The following is a 13076-nucleotide window of genomic DNA, read 5'->3' as shown; positions in this document are numbered from 1 at the left end:
TGTTGTCCTAAATCAGCTTCTGAGTGCCTTATATTGAGGTAGATTATGCCAGTGCATGAACAGCTTCAGCTAAATGGATGCAAGACATCCAGCCAGTATATAAGCATCTGTACAAAGGAGGACTACTTCATTTTTACTAAATGAAGTCTGGGGAGAAATTTAAAGTCCTGCTGGTTCTGTGCTTAGACCATCCCTAGCTGCAATATAAAGCATAAATTCAGAGATTGCCCTACTACTTGTAAATCAGCTTTTATTTACAGAAGTGTTTTTAAAGAGTTTACCATGCCCTTGCCAATAATTTTTTGTTTGGTATAAAACTGATAGCTGAACTCGTTAATCTACCTTCTGGCTTTCTGACAGCATCCATTTCAATGCCTAACAAGGCCTAGAGCAGTCTAAAGGCTGGTGCCTTTAGACCTTACCTTTATGGGAACTGAAGGGTCTCCTGAAGCATTGCAAGCATGGATGTATTTGTGTAGAAAGCAAGTTCCTCCCAGCAGAGGTCTTAGCAGTTGGCACAGGTCCAGGCTATGTGATCTATCAATTAAATCACTATTGGCAGATAACAAAGGTAACTGGGAGGCAGTTGCTGGAAGGGACCCCTGTTTTTCAAGGCAATGCTGCCAGTGAGTGTGTTTACTTGAGCTGACCACCCTAGGCAAGAAGAACTTTGTGACCCAGGAGTCATCAAGAGCTGAGAAACATTTGAGAGGGCTGGGTAGTTAGATGGGAAGGATAAGCTATCACTGGGCTGGAAGAAATATTTGTTTTTTACTGCCAGTAGAGGCTGCCTGTTGTGTGTGGCCAAAGCACCCGATGAAAGCACATTTCTGCTCTCAGGGTTAGCTGCAGCTCCCATCAGGATGTGGAGAGGTGATGGAGTTACTGGACGTGCTAGGCTTCAGTTTGTTTAGTGACTAAAAGGGAAGTGCTGGGATTGGTGGCAACCCCTTGCTCTCTGGAAGTGGCAGCTGTAGGTGGCTCCAGACCAGGTTCCAGGTCTCAGTGGTTCAGTGCTACCTCCCACAGAGACTGTCTTGTGAGGAAATTGGGGCTTTCCTGCTTTACAAGGGCAACTTCAGCATTGCATAAGCACAGCACTGCAGCTCCAGAGGCAAAGGAGTGACTGAAAGGTAGCCCACACTTTGATCTGGGGCACCCCACCTTACAAACCAGGCTGGAATTTGCCTTTGCCAAGGGATGTTGCAAGAAAGGAAAAATCTTTGTGCCAGTTGCCTGCAACGTACAACTCAAACATGATGAAATGTGGGGACTGCCATATTGTTCCCATTATCTCCTGAGCAGACTTTGTCAGGAGGCAGTTACTCAGACTGTACTACCAAGACCAGGAGTGCAATTTGTGTATTTAAAAACATTGGGTGAAAAGGTAGGAGACATATTGTGACTCCCTTTCTGTTGGCAACTCTCCACCAAGAGGTCTCCTTGGTGCTGGCACGAGCACTTGATGGCTTGGCCCCACTGGGGTCTTGCAGGCTGTTGAGATCTAACATGACGTTTCTGTGCATGTTGGTGCAGGTCACTCTACATCAACCTTGTGGGCCTCTGGGCAATACTGGTCTGTGCAACACTCTGTGGCCTGAGCCTCTACTCCATCTACAAGGAGTGTGACCCATGGACAGCAGGGATGGTGTCAGCACTGGACCAGGTAAGGCCCTGCCTTTCAGGAGAAGGGAGTGAGTGGGCATCCTTCCTTGGCTGCCATAGTAATCAGGCAGGGGCAGGTTTGGTTCAAGAGCCAGTGGATGGAAATGATGACATGTCTGTAACTCTGAGGGATTAAGCTGAGACCATGGTGGGAGGGAGTTCCTTGGTGAAAGCGGCAGACCTGTCCTTGGCGCTGCTCAGTCCCAACATCCCCCAGCTGTCCTGGAGCTGCAGGTCTCTCAGTGCCAGGTAGGCAGAGCAGCAGGGACAGAGCAGTATGCCAAGGGAGGCAAAAGCCTTTTCAGAATCAAAACATAATCATGCCCAAAGCATGCACCTGGAAGAAGGCTACCAGCAGGCAGTTCTTTGCTAGTGATGGTGCATCCTTCCCTCCTTTGCAGGAGCAATCAAACTGTGTTGTAGAGAAACCACCAAGAGTGACCTCTCCTAAGCAGGCCTCCAGTAGCAGGTTTACCTGAGGAGCAAGAGCTCTGGGAACACATAGGCTGATGAGAGTCAGGGCCCTAGGAAATAGAAAAAAATCCCACAGAGTCATTAAGGTTGGAAAAGACCTCTAAGATCATCAAGTCTAACAATCAACCCAACACTACCATGACTGCTAAACCATGTCACTTCAGGACGTGGTGTAGAGATCACAGAAAGCTTTTTGTATGTTTATGCCTCAGAATGCTCTGGAGAATGAATGCCAAGAGAAGAGCATAGACAGCAGAGTACATGAGGGAGGATCTCCAGATCTTCAAGAGTAGGGGAATAAATTAAAAAAAAAAAAAAAGGAGAGAAAGAGACATAAGGAAAGCCAAGGTGGAAACAAAGGAAATGAAGTTGTTCCTGTCAGTCAGATTATTTTGGTAGAAACTGGAAGCAAGACCCAACTTGTCTGTGGGGGAAAAAAAAAAGATGATTCACAGGAAGAAAATCTTAAAATTCCTATCTCTTTCCAACACTTGGATCTTGCAAAGGTCATCAAATAAGACACAGTTTTCAATAAAGAAATGGTTCTCAGGTACTCTGGGGTTATTAGATTGTATCTCAAAATCTTTTTGTGGAGTCAGCAGCAGGCATAAGCATCTCCTGTGGCACCCAGGCCCAACAGGGTGATGTACAATGCAGACTGTCTGCTGTCCAGTGCTAACTTTCTATACCATCATCCCTGGAAACCATCCCTGATGGCACAGCTCTGTGTTCTTCCCTGCTAGGTGGTCCAAACAGATTTTGCTGCGTCTTGAGTAGATGTTTCAGGATTGGTTTTCATTGCAGAAAACCAGTAAATAGCGCAAGGTGGAACATTCAAAATTACAGCAGCTGGGCAGAATGCCAGTGAGAAAGCTATAAGAAAAATAATGCAGTGTCACAAAGGAAATTGAAGGCAAAACAGTAATACTTCTTACTCTGAATTTTCCAGCTAATGCCATACCTGGTGCTGGATATTCTCCGTGATTTTCCAGGAGTGCCAGGGCTTTTTGTGGCTAGTGCCTACAGTGGGACATTAAGGTAAGTTAATTTTACTAAACCTTTTGCATTTCACTTCTTTGTCTGGCCAATCTTTGTTCTTTTTTTTTTTTTTTTTTAAAAAAAAAGGCACTATAAGGTTTTTGTGATGCAGCTTTAAAATCCATGGTTTCCAACAGCAGAGCTCTGAGGTCCTTGAATTCAAAGCTGTTTGAGTTCTCTACTAGCAATGTGAGGAAACAGCCACGTGGGATGTCCAGCACTAACAAATCCTCCTCTGTGCTTTTAAAGCCCCTCTGCTATAGGAATTTAAGTGTTATAAATGAGTGATAACACAAAATAGCTGTGGTTTAGGGGAGCTTCCTGCTGCTCATCATTAAATTTCCAGTTTCAAACCTGCATAACTTTCAAGCCATCTGCCTTTCTTCATCCTGGATTTTGAAAGACTTGTTTACAGAAGAGTTCCTGGTCTTCCAATTGTACTGAACCAACACCATGAAGACAATAATCACTATTTTTTTTTCACTGAGGGAAACAAATCAATCCCCTTGTCTTGGAGGATACTAGTGGAGAGTATTTTGGTCAGCTTTTCTAAAAAACATCTTTTAGGAAACATCACTTCTCTCAGTGAAGGCTCTGAACAATAGTAAGCAGAGCAAAATGGAGAAACTTTAAAAAGTGACACCAAAATAGTTTTTTTGTTGTTATTTTGAGCACTTGTAGCTACCTAAATAGAGAGAATAGCCAAGCTGCTTTGGCAAAATCCTTTTCTCATATGCTGAGGAAAATCTTGTGGCTTGCACCAGCAGGGTGCATGTAGACACAATATCCCGACTGGCTTTGTGCCTCAGGAGTGCTGATTTTTCTGACCCCATTGGGAAGCTAGAATAGTTCAGTTTGGATTAAAAACCTAATTCCTAGATGGCAGACTAGATGCCTAAGTTTTAGATTACCATAATTAGATCATCTGAGCCCACCTTTGAGAGTGCGTTTGAAGTAATCAGCAATCTGTATGAAGGAATTTTATCTCCCTGGGTATGTACTGTGTAGACCACTTGTGAAAGCATTGCATAGACCAGTAGCATCTACAGCTTAGCTACAGGTACTACATATGTTCATTGACTTCTCCAAGCCCATCTTTTCATCAAGATTTGCCTTGTCTTTACTAAGAGATACTACTGTAAAACATTTTTGTAAGCTACCAATTGCATCACAATTCTTCCAACCTGTCAAGTTATTTCGACCAATACAAGAGTTACATTTGATTTCTTTCTCCTAGTAACCCATCTATGATTTCAGCTTCCAAGATTAAAACATAGTTGTGTAAATCTTGCCTTTTGTAGTACGGTGTCCTCCAGCATCAATGCTCTGGCTGCCGTCACCGTTGAAGACCTCATTAGGCCACACTTCAGATCCCTCTCTGAAAAGCAGTTGTCATGGATTTCCATGGGGATGAGTATGTCTGGAAAATATCTTTTCCACTTTTGGTTTACAAAGTGAGGGCTTGATTCAGGTCTTGCTTGTGGCAGTGTGAGTCAGGAGTAAGCACTTTCACACCAACAGAACTACCTAGGTGCAGTACTTGGAGGAGATGACATCAGGTTTGCACAGCATGGGGGACAAGTTATTTCAGGTGAGCATGAGGAGAAAAAAAAAAAAGCCATTTGACTTGTTAGGTCTTTAAGCAGGAAAGCTGCACTGCATCTGTGTTCAGTATTGATTGGCAATACTATGAAGTCAAATATCTGAGACAGAAGCACCTGTTATTTTTCCTTCATCCAAACACAAGGAGTGTAGGAAACAGCTCTATTCCAAGCTTTTTGAAACGAGCAATGGCATTGTGTCCCAATAAGATTTTAGACAACAAGAAACATCACATCTTCTCTGATATATGCTCAGGCCCTCAGTCTGTTTGATGTAGCTCAAGGAGGAGCATCAGAACTAGGCTGAGCATGTGGTTTAAATCTCTGAATTGCAATCACTTTCTCTGCTAGTTGTACTGCCTGTGAGCAGCTGCCAGTGTAGCCCAAGACAGTGTTTGTAGGAAGTGTGGAAAAACCCCCAGCATGGTGTCATAGCCCATACCAGTGAGCACAGCAAACTGGTGGCAGGTGACAAGTATTAAATATTTTCACCTGAGAGCAGTTTCTTAAGCATTACTGTAAACAATGTGCCCAGAACTGTTGTTTGTTTAATTACGAGTTGCCTGACATAGGAGATTAACCTATTGCTTCTGCAGTGAAACTCAACGGGGGTAGGAGGTAGAACAAACAAATAAGGCAGTGTTATGTGTCCTGGGATGAGACACTATGTCCTGGTGACCCAGGATATTATTTGTCATGGTGCCAGCTTCCAGTAATCTGCCAGCATTTACTTTCTTGCTCCAAAGACTGAACTGAGAAGCAAAACTGATTCCCTCAGAATAGACTATGACACAGGAGATTAGCTGAGAGATACAAACAAGAGGTGACCTATGGCTACTGCAGCCAATCCACCTGGCTGCTGTTTCATAGCTAATCTTTAGGAATATACAGGAAGAGGATTTTGTCAAATTTACACAATTGCCTCTAACGTAAACAGGAACCTCACCTTATGGGCAGTTTGGGCTCCCTTAGAAAAAACACAGGTGATAGCAGGCTTGTTAGTGGCCATGGGGGGTTAGATAGAAGCCTTTCCATTAGTGATTTTCAAACCTCAGCAGGTTTATGCATCCTTCTGCCTTTCCCACACAGGCCTCTTTTATGGTGGAGTCTGCATTGCTATGGCTGCACTGGCATCTCTCATGGGAGCCTTGTTACAGGTAGGTGTCAGAGCTCTTTTTGCTGCCCATGTTGAACAACTCAGAATGAATTATGTAAGCAAATAGTTAATGGATACCATTATGAGATGGGTTTTTAATTATTTGTTGTGTACTGGGCTCAAACAGCCTGCAGTTCAGCCTCTGCTTTAAGCACCCGTGGAACTATACCAAGCCCTGCCAGCTGAGCATGCACCAGTTTAACAAACCCTCATAAGTTCCTTCTCAACATCTTCCCTTCTTGCCATATTGGAAGCTTTAACTTAGTTGCACAAGACCTGATGACAGACTGTCTTCCTTTCTCAGGCAGCACTCAGCATTTTTGGCATGGTTGGTGGTCCCCTCTTAGGACTGTTTGCCTTGGGAATCCTCTGCTCCTTTGCAAATGGAATTGTAAGTACAAATTAAAAGCCCTACTCACACAAAATTCATGGATAATTTTGGACATCTCCTTCCCCTATATCCCTTTCCAGTGAGGGGAATGTCTTGGATACTTCCCATGAGAACATTTCCCTTTGCTACCTTTCCTCCTTATCCCAAGAAATCAATGAATAGGGCTTCATAGGAAATGGAATTTCCATCCTGTGAAGAGATTTACCTGACCAGAGTGGAACAAATAATCTGAATAAAAGTGAAACTTTGGCAAAGATTTCTGGAAAACAGAGTTTTAGTAGCAGGGAACAATGTGTTTTGAGATGTAGTTGAAAAATCAGATGCAGAGGATGATGACCTGTCTGAGCAAAGCAGTCAGGTGAGGAAAATGGGTGCCAAACTCCTACAGGCTGAATTGGGGTGTTCTCAGAGTGCTTCTGTATCATAAATTCATTGCTTCCAGAGGAAAAAGATATTCCATCAAGAAACTGGATTTGATGAACTTTGAGAACATGTGCCATTGGTTAGTCTGACTGGATTGCTTTACTAATCACTAACCTTTACCTCTTTGCAGTTGCACATCTTATGTATATACTAAAAAAAAAAAAAATAAAATAATTAAAAAAAAAAACACTAGCTGTCAGCTAAAACCACTCCATGCTGAAGTAGAAGAGACTTCTGCAAAAAAACCCCAAACCAAAATCACACGAGAAAAAGGAAAAACATAGTAGTTTCTGTGTTTGTTCAAGGACAGCCTCAAATAAAGCAGTATTTCCCCATATACCATGCAGCTCAAAGATTTCCTTTACCTTGGTGGCAAAATAAAGAGGCATATTCAGGAGCTGTGAGTAAACACTGCATGTCCCAAAAGGGGAGTGAAATAAACTCCCCAGCTCTCCTCACTTGTATATTTCATTTTTGCTCTGGAGCCTACAGTTGAGGTTGTTTTGATTGTTTCTTACTTATCTAGGAAGGATATTTGAAAATTTATCCCAAATGTCATGTTCTGTTTTGCAGGGAGCATTTGTGGGTCTCATCAGTGGCTTTGCTGTTTCACTTTGGGTTGGAATCGGATCTCAGATCTATCCTCCACTCCCTGAGAGGACCAATCCACTGTATCTCTCAGTTGCAGGCTGTAACATATCCACAGGAAATCTGACATCCACAGAAAGCCCTTTAACAACAGTCTTCAGCACACCAGCTGCAGAGAGGTACACAAGTTCATCCTGGGCAGTCAGCAAGGCATTTATTTGTTTTCAAGCAACATGAAGACACCAGCATCTGCCTAGCATTTGGTTTACTACAACTATCCCTCCCTGGTTACCTATCTGGCTGTTTAAGATGAAGGAGACATCTCAGACTGGTTTTTTTTTTTTCCCTATCAGAGTGGTTTAGAGTTATCCCAGAAGTGAAAGTGACTCTTCCTATCGATCTGAAAAGCTTCAGTTCAATATTTGAGTCTAGAGGCTTGGCTATGCCTTACCAGGAACCATGGCATTAAAGCAAACATAACATTTATAGGTTTTGGCTTAACTTCCATGATCTGTCACATGAATTAAAGTAGTAGGCAGTTAAAGGGCAATTTGCCAGTTTTAACAGCTTCACCTACAACAGCTTGGCTGTGCAGAAGGAATTCTAATCAGAAAATTTGGAAGATAGAATAATCCATATAATGGGCAAAAGAAGGGATTTCTCTCCTCTCTGCAATTACCATGTTTTACTTTGGGCAATCACAATTAACTGTAACAGTTATCAGTGGCAATATAGGAAACAGCAAGAACAGAGAACCTGAACAAACACATTTTAAGCATTCCCAATCCTGACACTTCAGAGCAAATTCAACAGGTATACACAAGGGTGCCTAACACCCAGTTGTACACACTGTACCTCTCACACAAGGCCTCCAGCACTGTTCATGGCTGCAGAGAAACAACTCTTGCAACAGCTCACATTGTCAGCGAGTACAAAACGAGGTGTAACCCGAGGTGTGAAAGTTGCCCTTTTGTTCCTGGCTGTTGAGAGCTGCACATAGCTGACTTCCTACCTTTTGTGTGTGTGTCCCCTCCTTGAAATAATGACCCTTTCTTCTAGAGAAGTTCTCTCTTCTTCTGGATAGCTGGAATGCTCAGCTCTGCAGTAGATTCCTAGCAGAGACGGGACTAGCCTGTTTTACCTGCTCTGTCCCATGTGTTGCCCCACCACACTGACCAGTCTCCTTCCATAGTCACAGGTTGCATCAGGTTGGAAGGGACCCTCAAAGGTCATCTTGTACCCTGCAGTGAGCAGGGACACCTCCAACTACATCAGGCTGCCCAGGGCCATGTAGAGTCTGATCCTGAATGTCTCCAGGGACAGAGCCTCAACCATATCCCTGGGCAATCTGTTCCAGTATTTCACCACTCTCATTTTGAAGAGCTTCCTCCTAATGTCCAGCCTAAATCTCCCCTGCTCCAGTTTCAAACCACTGCTCTTCAACCTATTGCTACAAGTCCTATATGAAGGAGTTTGTCCTGTAAATGTTAGGAAAAAAATATTTCAGTACACATTTTATTGTGCAGAGGTAGTTCAAGATTACCAGGTCACTTGATTCAGGAGTAACTCTTCTTCCTCTGCTGTCTGGAAACAGACATGTTCAGGTTGCTTGGAATAGAAAAGATTAACACTACTTCTGCTCTTTTTCAGGCCTGCCTTGGCAGATAACTGGTATTCCTTGTCCTACCTCTACTTCAGCACACTTGGGACACTCATCACAGTAGCTGTGGGCATAATTATCAGCCTCCTAACAGGTACTAGTTCCAGAGCAATGATTTAATGTCTTGAATATCTTTCAAACTAAGATGATCAGAGAGCTGTCATTGCCACAGAAAGTGCCAGTGACCCTGTTGCAAACACTATGTAAGCTTACCATCCTAAACCTCATTTCTTCCCCTCAGCTCTTCTGTACCCTATTCTGCTTTCTAAGGAGAAAGGCATTTCAGCAGTTTTATAATCTGAGGGGAAAAAAATAAAATACAAGACATGCACCTTCCCTGTTTTGTTAGATGCCAGCAGGGGCTGGAGGGCTAAGAGTTGTCCCTGGATGTTCAAGAACTAACTCCAAGTAAGGAGCTACACCATACATGCTTCTAGAGGACAACAGTGTTTTTACTTTGAGTGAGTTCAGAGCACTCAGGGGTTATTGTCTGCAGGTGCACAGTGCATGCTTTTCACCACATTCCTCAAGCAGCTACACAAGAGCTGCAGACCCTGTGCATGGCTGAATTAGCTTCTTTCTCAGTTTCCCTGTACTCTTTGTGCAAGGAGCAAAAAGCAGCACCCCACAGCTAAGAGCTCCAGGTGCAGCCTACAGTCTCACTGCTTTTGCCTGTAGGTGAGATGCAAAGTGCACCCATCATCTACCTCATGCATGGCAGAAAGAGCACAGAAGCAGCTGCTCTCACAGCTTTGGCCATTTTCCCCAGCCAGAGTCCAATAACAGCCCTCTTTGAGGTTGTTCATTTTCAGACCTATTAGATTGACCTACAACTACTCCTGGACTATGAAACTCCAAACTCAGCAGACAAACTTATTTCCATTAGCTTCCTCATGCCTTGCAACTAATGAGCTTAAGCCACACTTCTACTCCTTGGGAGTTTCTAAAGGAACTGTGCCCCCCCCTTCTTTCCCATCATGAGGTCACCCCCGTTGATATAGTGATGCCTTTAGACAAATTTTACTTCTTACCAGGTCATCCACAGGCTTTGAAACAAAGCATGAAAGCTGAGCCTTTCATCAAATCCAGATGAAAAGTCCTCAGCCCAAGAAAAAGAAACCCAGAAGAGCCAATCCAACCACCCCATCACTGCTTTTTGTAGAGCAAGATCTCATTTAAGCCTCAGGTGGCTATCAGAGCCAATTCCCAGCACCTGCATCTCCTTTCTTTCCCACACACATTCCCACAGAGGAACAGTTAATCTTTCATGTCTCAAAAAGAGCCAAACATCCCATTTAACCCTCATCCCTCCACCTTGGGCCTGCTCTTAAAAATTATTGGTGACTCTGGAGACAGGGAGCTGAGAACTGGGGCTTAGGCTCTCAGCTGGTACCACAGTTCTCAGGCTGGGAGAGTGGTTCCAAACATCATTGTATGGGCTTCATCCTTTTCTGGTGGTTGTCTCAGGATTTTTTTTTACACAGTAAGAAAATCTGATTTGGATCTAGGAAACTCTGGGAAATGGCTAAAGCATTTTAAATAGAGCTTCAGGGATCATTTTATATGTTCAGGTGCATCATTGTAAAGAAATCATCCCCAAGGCCTGTGATTGCTTGATAGCTTTTGCTGCATGGCTCTGTCCTGCACACTTGGCCTGGGACCTATCATGTGCATGTGGAAACCTGTCTGATGGAAACCTGCTTGTTTTGCAGGAGGTCTGAAGCAGAACACAGATCGTAGATTCCTGCTGACCAAGGAAGATTTCCTGTCCAACTTCTCATGCTCTAAATCTGAGACAGTAAGTGTAATTATCTATCTCTGACTTAAAACAAGCTTTCCTCCTGGGGACAAAGGCAAACACTCCCTGGCCTACTTTTTTTCCCACCAGGATGAGTAGCACTTGATGCTGCCTGATGTGCCTGTGTGCTTTAAGGCAGGAGGAGAGCACAAGGCCAATAGGAGTGGAGCAGCTGGCATAGGCAGGGAAGCTATGTTTGACCACAGCTTGATGCAGTGAAAAAGAGAGCAGCAGCTGAGACAAGAGACAGTTGTTCTCCAGGTTTCTGTCAGAATACTCCCTCACTAGTCTCTTGGAAGCTGGCCCAAGGCACACTTTGGACTCAGCAAAGCTTCCTTTGTTTGTAAACATGTGTTCTCTGAAGTCTGGATTTTTTTTGCAACTTTGGCTACTGTTTGAGAAAAACAATCCCCATCCCCAAACAGTGTAGCTGTTTCCTAGCTCCCTCCCTAAGAGGTAAGAAAAGAGGAGACATTACTGGGTAGTAACTTCTCTTAGAAGGGAGAATGTAGGGGAAACAGATAAATTAAAAATGAATGAATAAATTACAAAAGCTGTAGATGACTTTTCCATCAGTAGCACCAGGATGCTGAACATTCAAGCTCAGCTCTGCTCAGTGCTTTTTGAGTACTGCAGTACAGGCAATGGTCATATCTGCACAGAATCAGCTGGTTGGAAAACACCTTAAGAGTCCAGCCATAATCTAACCTCTCCCTGCACACAATTGTTAGACTATGTCCCTAAGCACCTCATCCAAAGGTCTTTTAAATACCTCCAGGGATGATGACTCCAGCACCAATCTGTGCAGCCTGCTGCAGTGCGTGGAGACCCTGACAGTGAAGAAATTTTTCCTAATATCCAATCTAAACCTCCCTGGGTGCAACTTGAGGCCATTTCCTCTCCTGTCACGTGTTACCTGGGAGAAGAGGTCTGCCCCCACCTCAGTACAACCTGATTCAGCTTGCAAAATGTTTTTCTTCCATGATGACAACTATTTTTAGTGTGATCTCCGATATTTTAGCTCAGAGAGAGAAATGGGTTTTACAGTACTGGTCTAATGCTGTTTGCCCATATCAGACCTGGAGACCTGCTCTGGTCCTTTTACTGTCTTTAATGGGCCAACATCTGAAGTCTTCTGAAAAAACAGTCCCTCCTGAAGAGTTCAGCATCTCATTATGATTACTGGAGATGGAACATCAAAGCAATGATGCAGGTTCATTTGCTTTTAATGTTAAAGATGGAGTTGGGAGTCAACAGCTCAAGGACCTGCTAGGGACTGATTGCTAGCCATGAAAAGAGGAAGCAGAACTTCATGCACCCAAAAAATACTTTCGACAGTTTGCAGGACAAGAAGATTGTATGTGACAAGAAGATTTTGCACAACTAGTGCCTTATGCAATAGGAAACTTTCCAGGCCCCTAGACAAATACCGGCTGCTGCAGTGAATAACTATTTATGGTCCCTCCACAATGAACCTGTGTTTTCTGTAAGGCAGCCTATATGTCAGGCCTGACTCTGCTTGCAGTCAGGTCAGAGAAGCAAATGGTTTCTTCCACTTCCCAGCATGACATTGGTCTTTTGCTCTTTTAGCCAGAGAAAGTGGAAGTGTTGAACAGACAATCGTTTCCCGTGGCAGCCGAAGGAACGGACAACCCTGCTTTCAGCCACATTGAGATGGACGTTGCCAGTGCTAAGAGCAAAGCCAACGGCCTTCATATATGACATGGGGCTACCTCAGCCCATGAGGACAGCTTTTGTTCCTGTAAAACACTGCTGATGTCCCTGTGTCCAGTCATGTGCTGCAGTCATGGGCAGGAGTGTGCTGAGCTTCGTGGCACTGTCACCCTTGAACGACCTTGACATTAGTTAAGAAAGGAATCAGCTCTTTCTTGCACTTCCTCATTCTCTTTCTCACTCTGGATCTTGGTGACAGGGCTTAAGGCAATGTTTCCATTGCCATGTGAAATATTTGCCTGATAATCTTGGACCTCCTGGAAAATATCTGTTTGCAATCACAGTTCACTCTCAGAGTAAATTTTTTATTTGGTAAGAGCACTGTTCCCCCAGACACAGCTCTTTGTCTGGTTTGATTTTTCCTGTTTTTTTATTTTTCTTTTAATGCATTGAAAGTATGAAGAGATTAGGGCTGTGGGACCTTACCAGATTGCAAGAAACTGTAGGTCTTTTTTAGTAGAGGAGGGGTATGTAGTGCCATCTGGTTCTTCTGTAGAACTGATCCTGAGAGGGTATTTATTTTGCTGGTTTTGTCCATATGTTTGTTT

The 13076-nt window shown here is 43.7% G+C and overlaps 1 protein-coding gene across 1 annotated transcript in view; it reads left to right on the top strand.

Moving 5' to 3' along the window:
- SLC5A8 (solute carrier family 5 member 8) overlaps positions 1-12516 on the top strand; it is a 35540-nt gene extending 23024 nt beyond the window's left edge. The window contains exons 9-17 of the mRNA XM_054386774.1: positions 1537-1666; positions 3089-3177; positions 4479-4591; positions 5868-5935; positions 6239-6325; positions 7322-7515; positions 8987-9090; positions 10709-10794; positions 12385-12516. Of these exons, the coding sequence (XP_054242749.1) occupies positions 1537-1666; positions 3089-3177; positions 4479-4591; positions 5868-5935; positions 6239-6325; positions 7322-7515; positions 8987-9090; positions 10709-10794; positions 12385-12516 (1003 nt within the window). The remainder of the gene's footprint in view (positions 1-1536; positions 1667-3088; positions 3178-4478; positions 4592-5867; positions 5936-6238; positions 6326-7321; positions 7516-8986; positions 9091-10708; positions 10795-12384) is intronic.
- Positions 12517-13076: the final 560 nt, after the last annotated feature.

This window comes from Indicator indicator, chromosome 14, assembly GCF_027791375.1.
Source record: "Indicator indicator isolate 239-I01 chromosome 14, UM_Iind_1.1, whole genome shotgun sequence".
NCBI classification, from domain to species: Eukaryota; Metazoa; Chordata; class Aves; order Piciformes; family Indicatoridae; genus Indicator; species Indicator indicator.
This window is presented reverse-complemented; position numbering and strand designations above follow the sequence as displayed.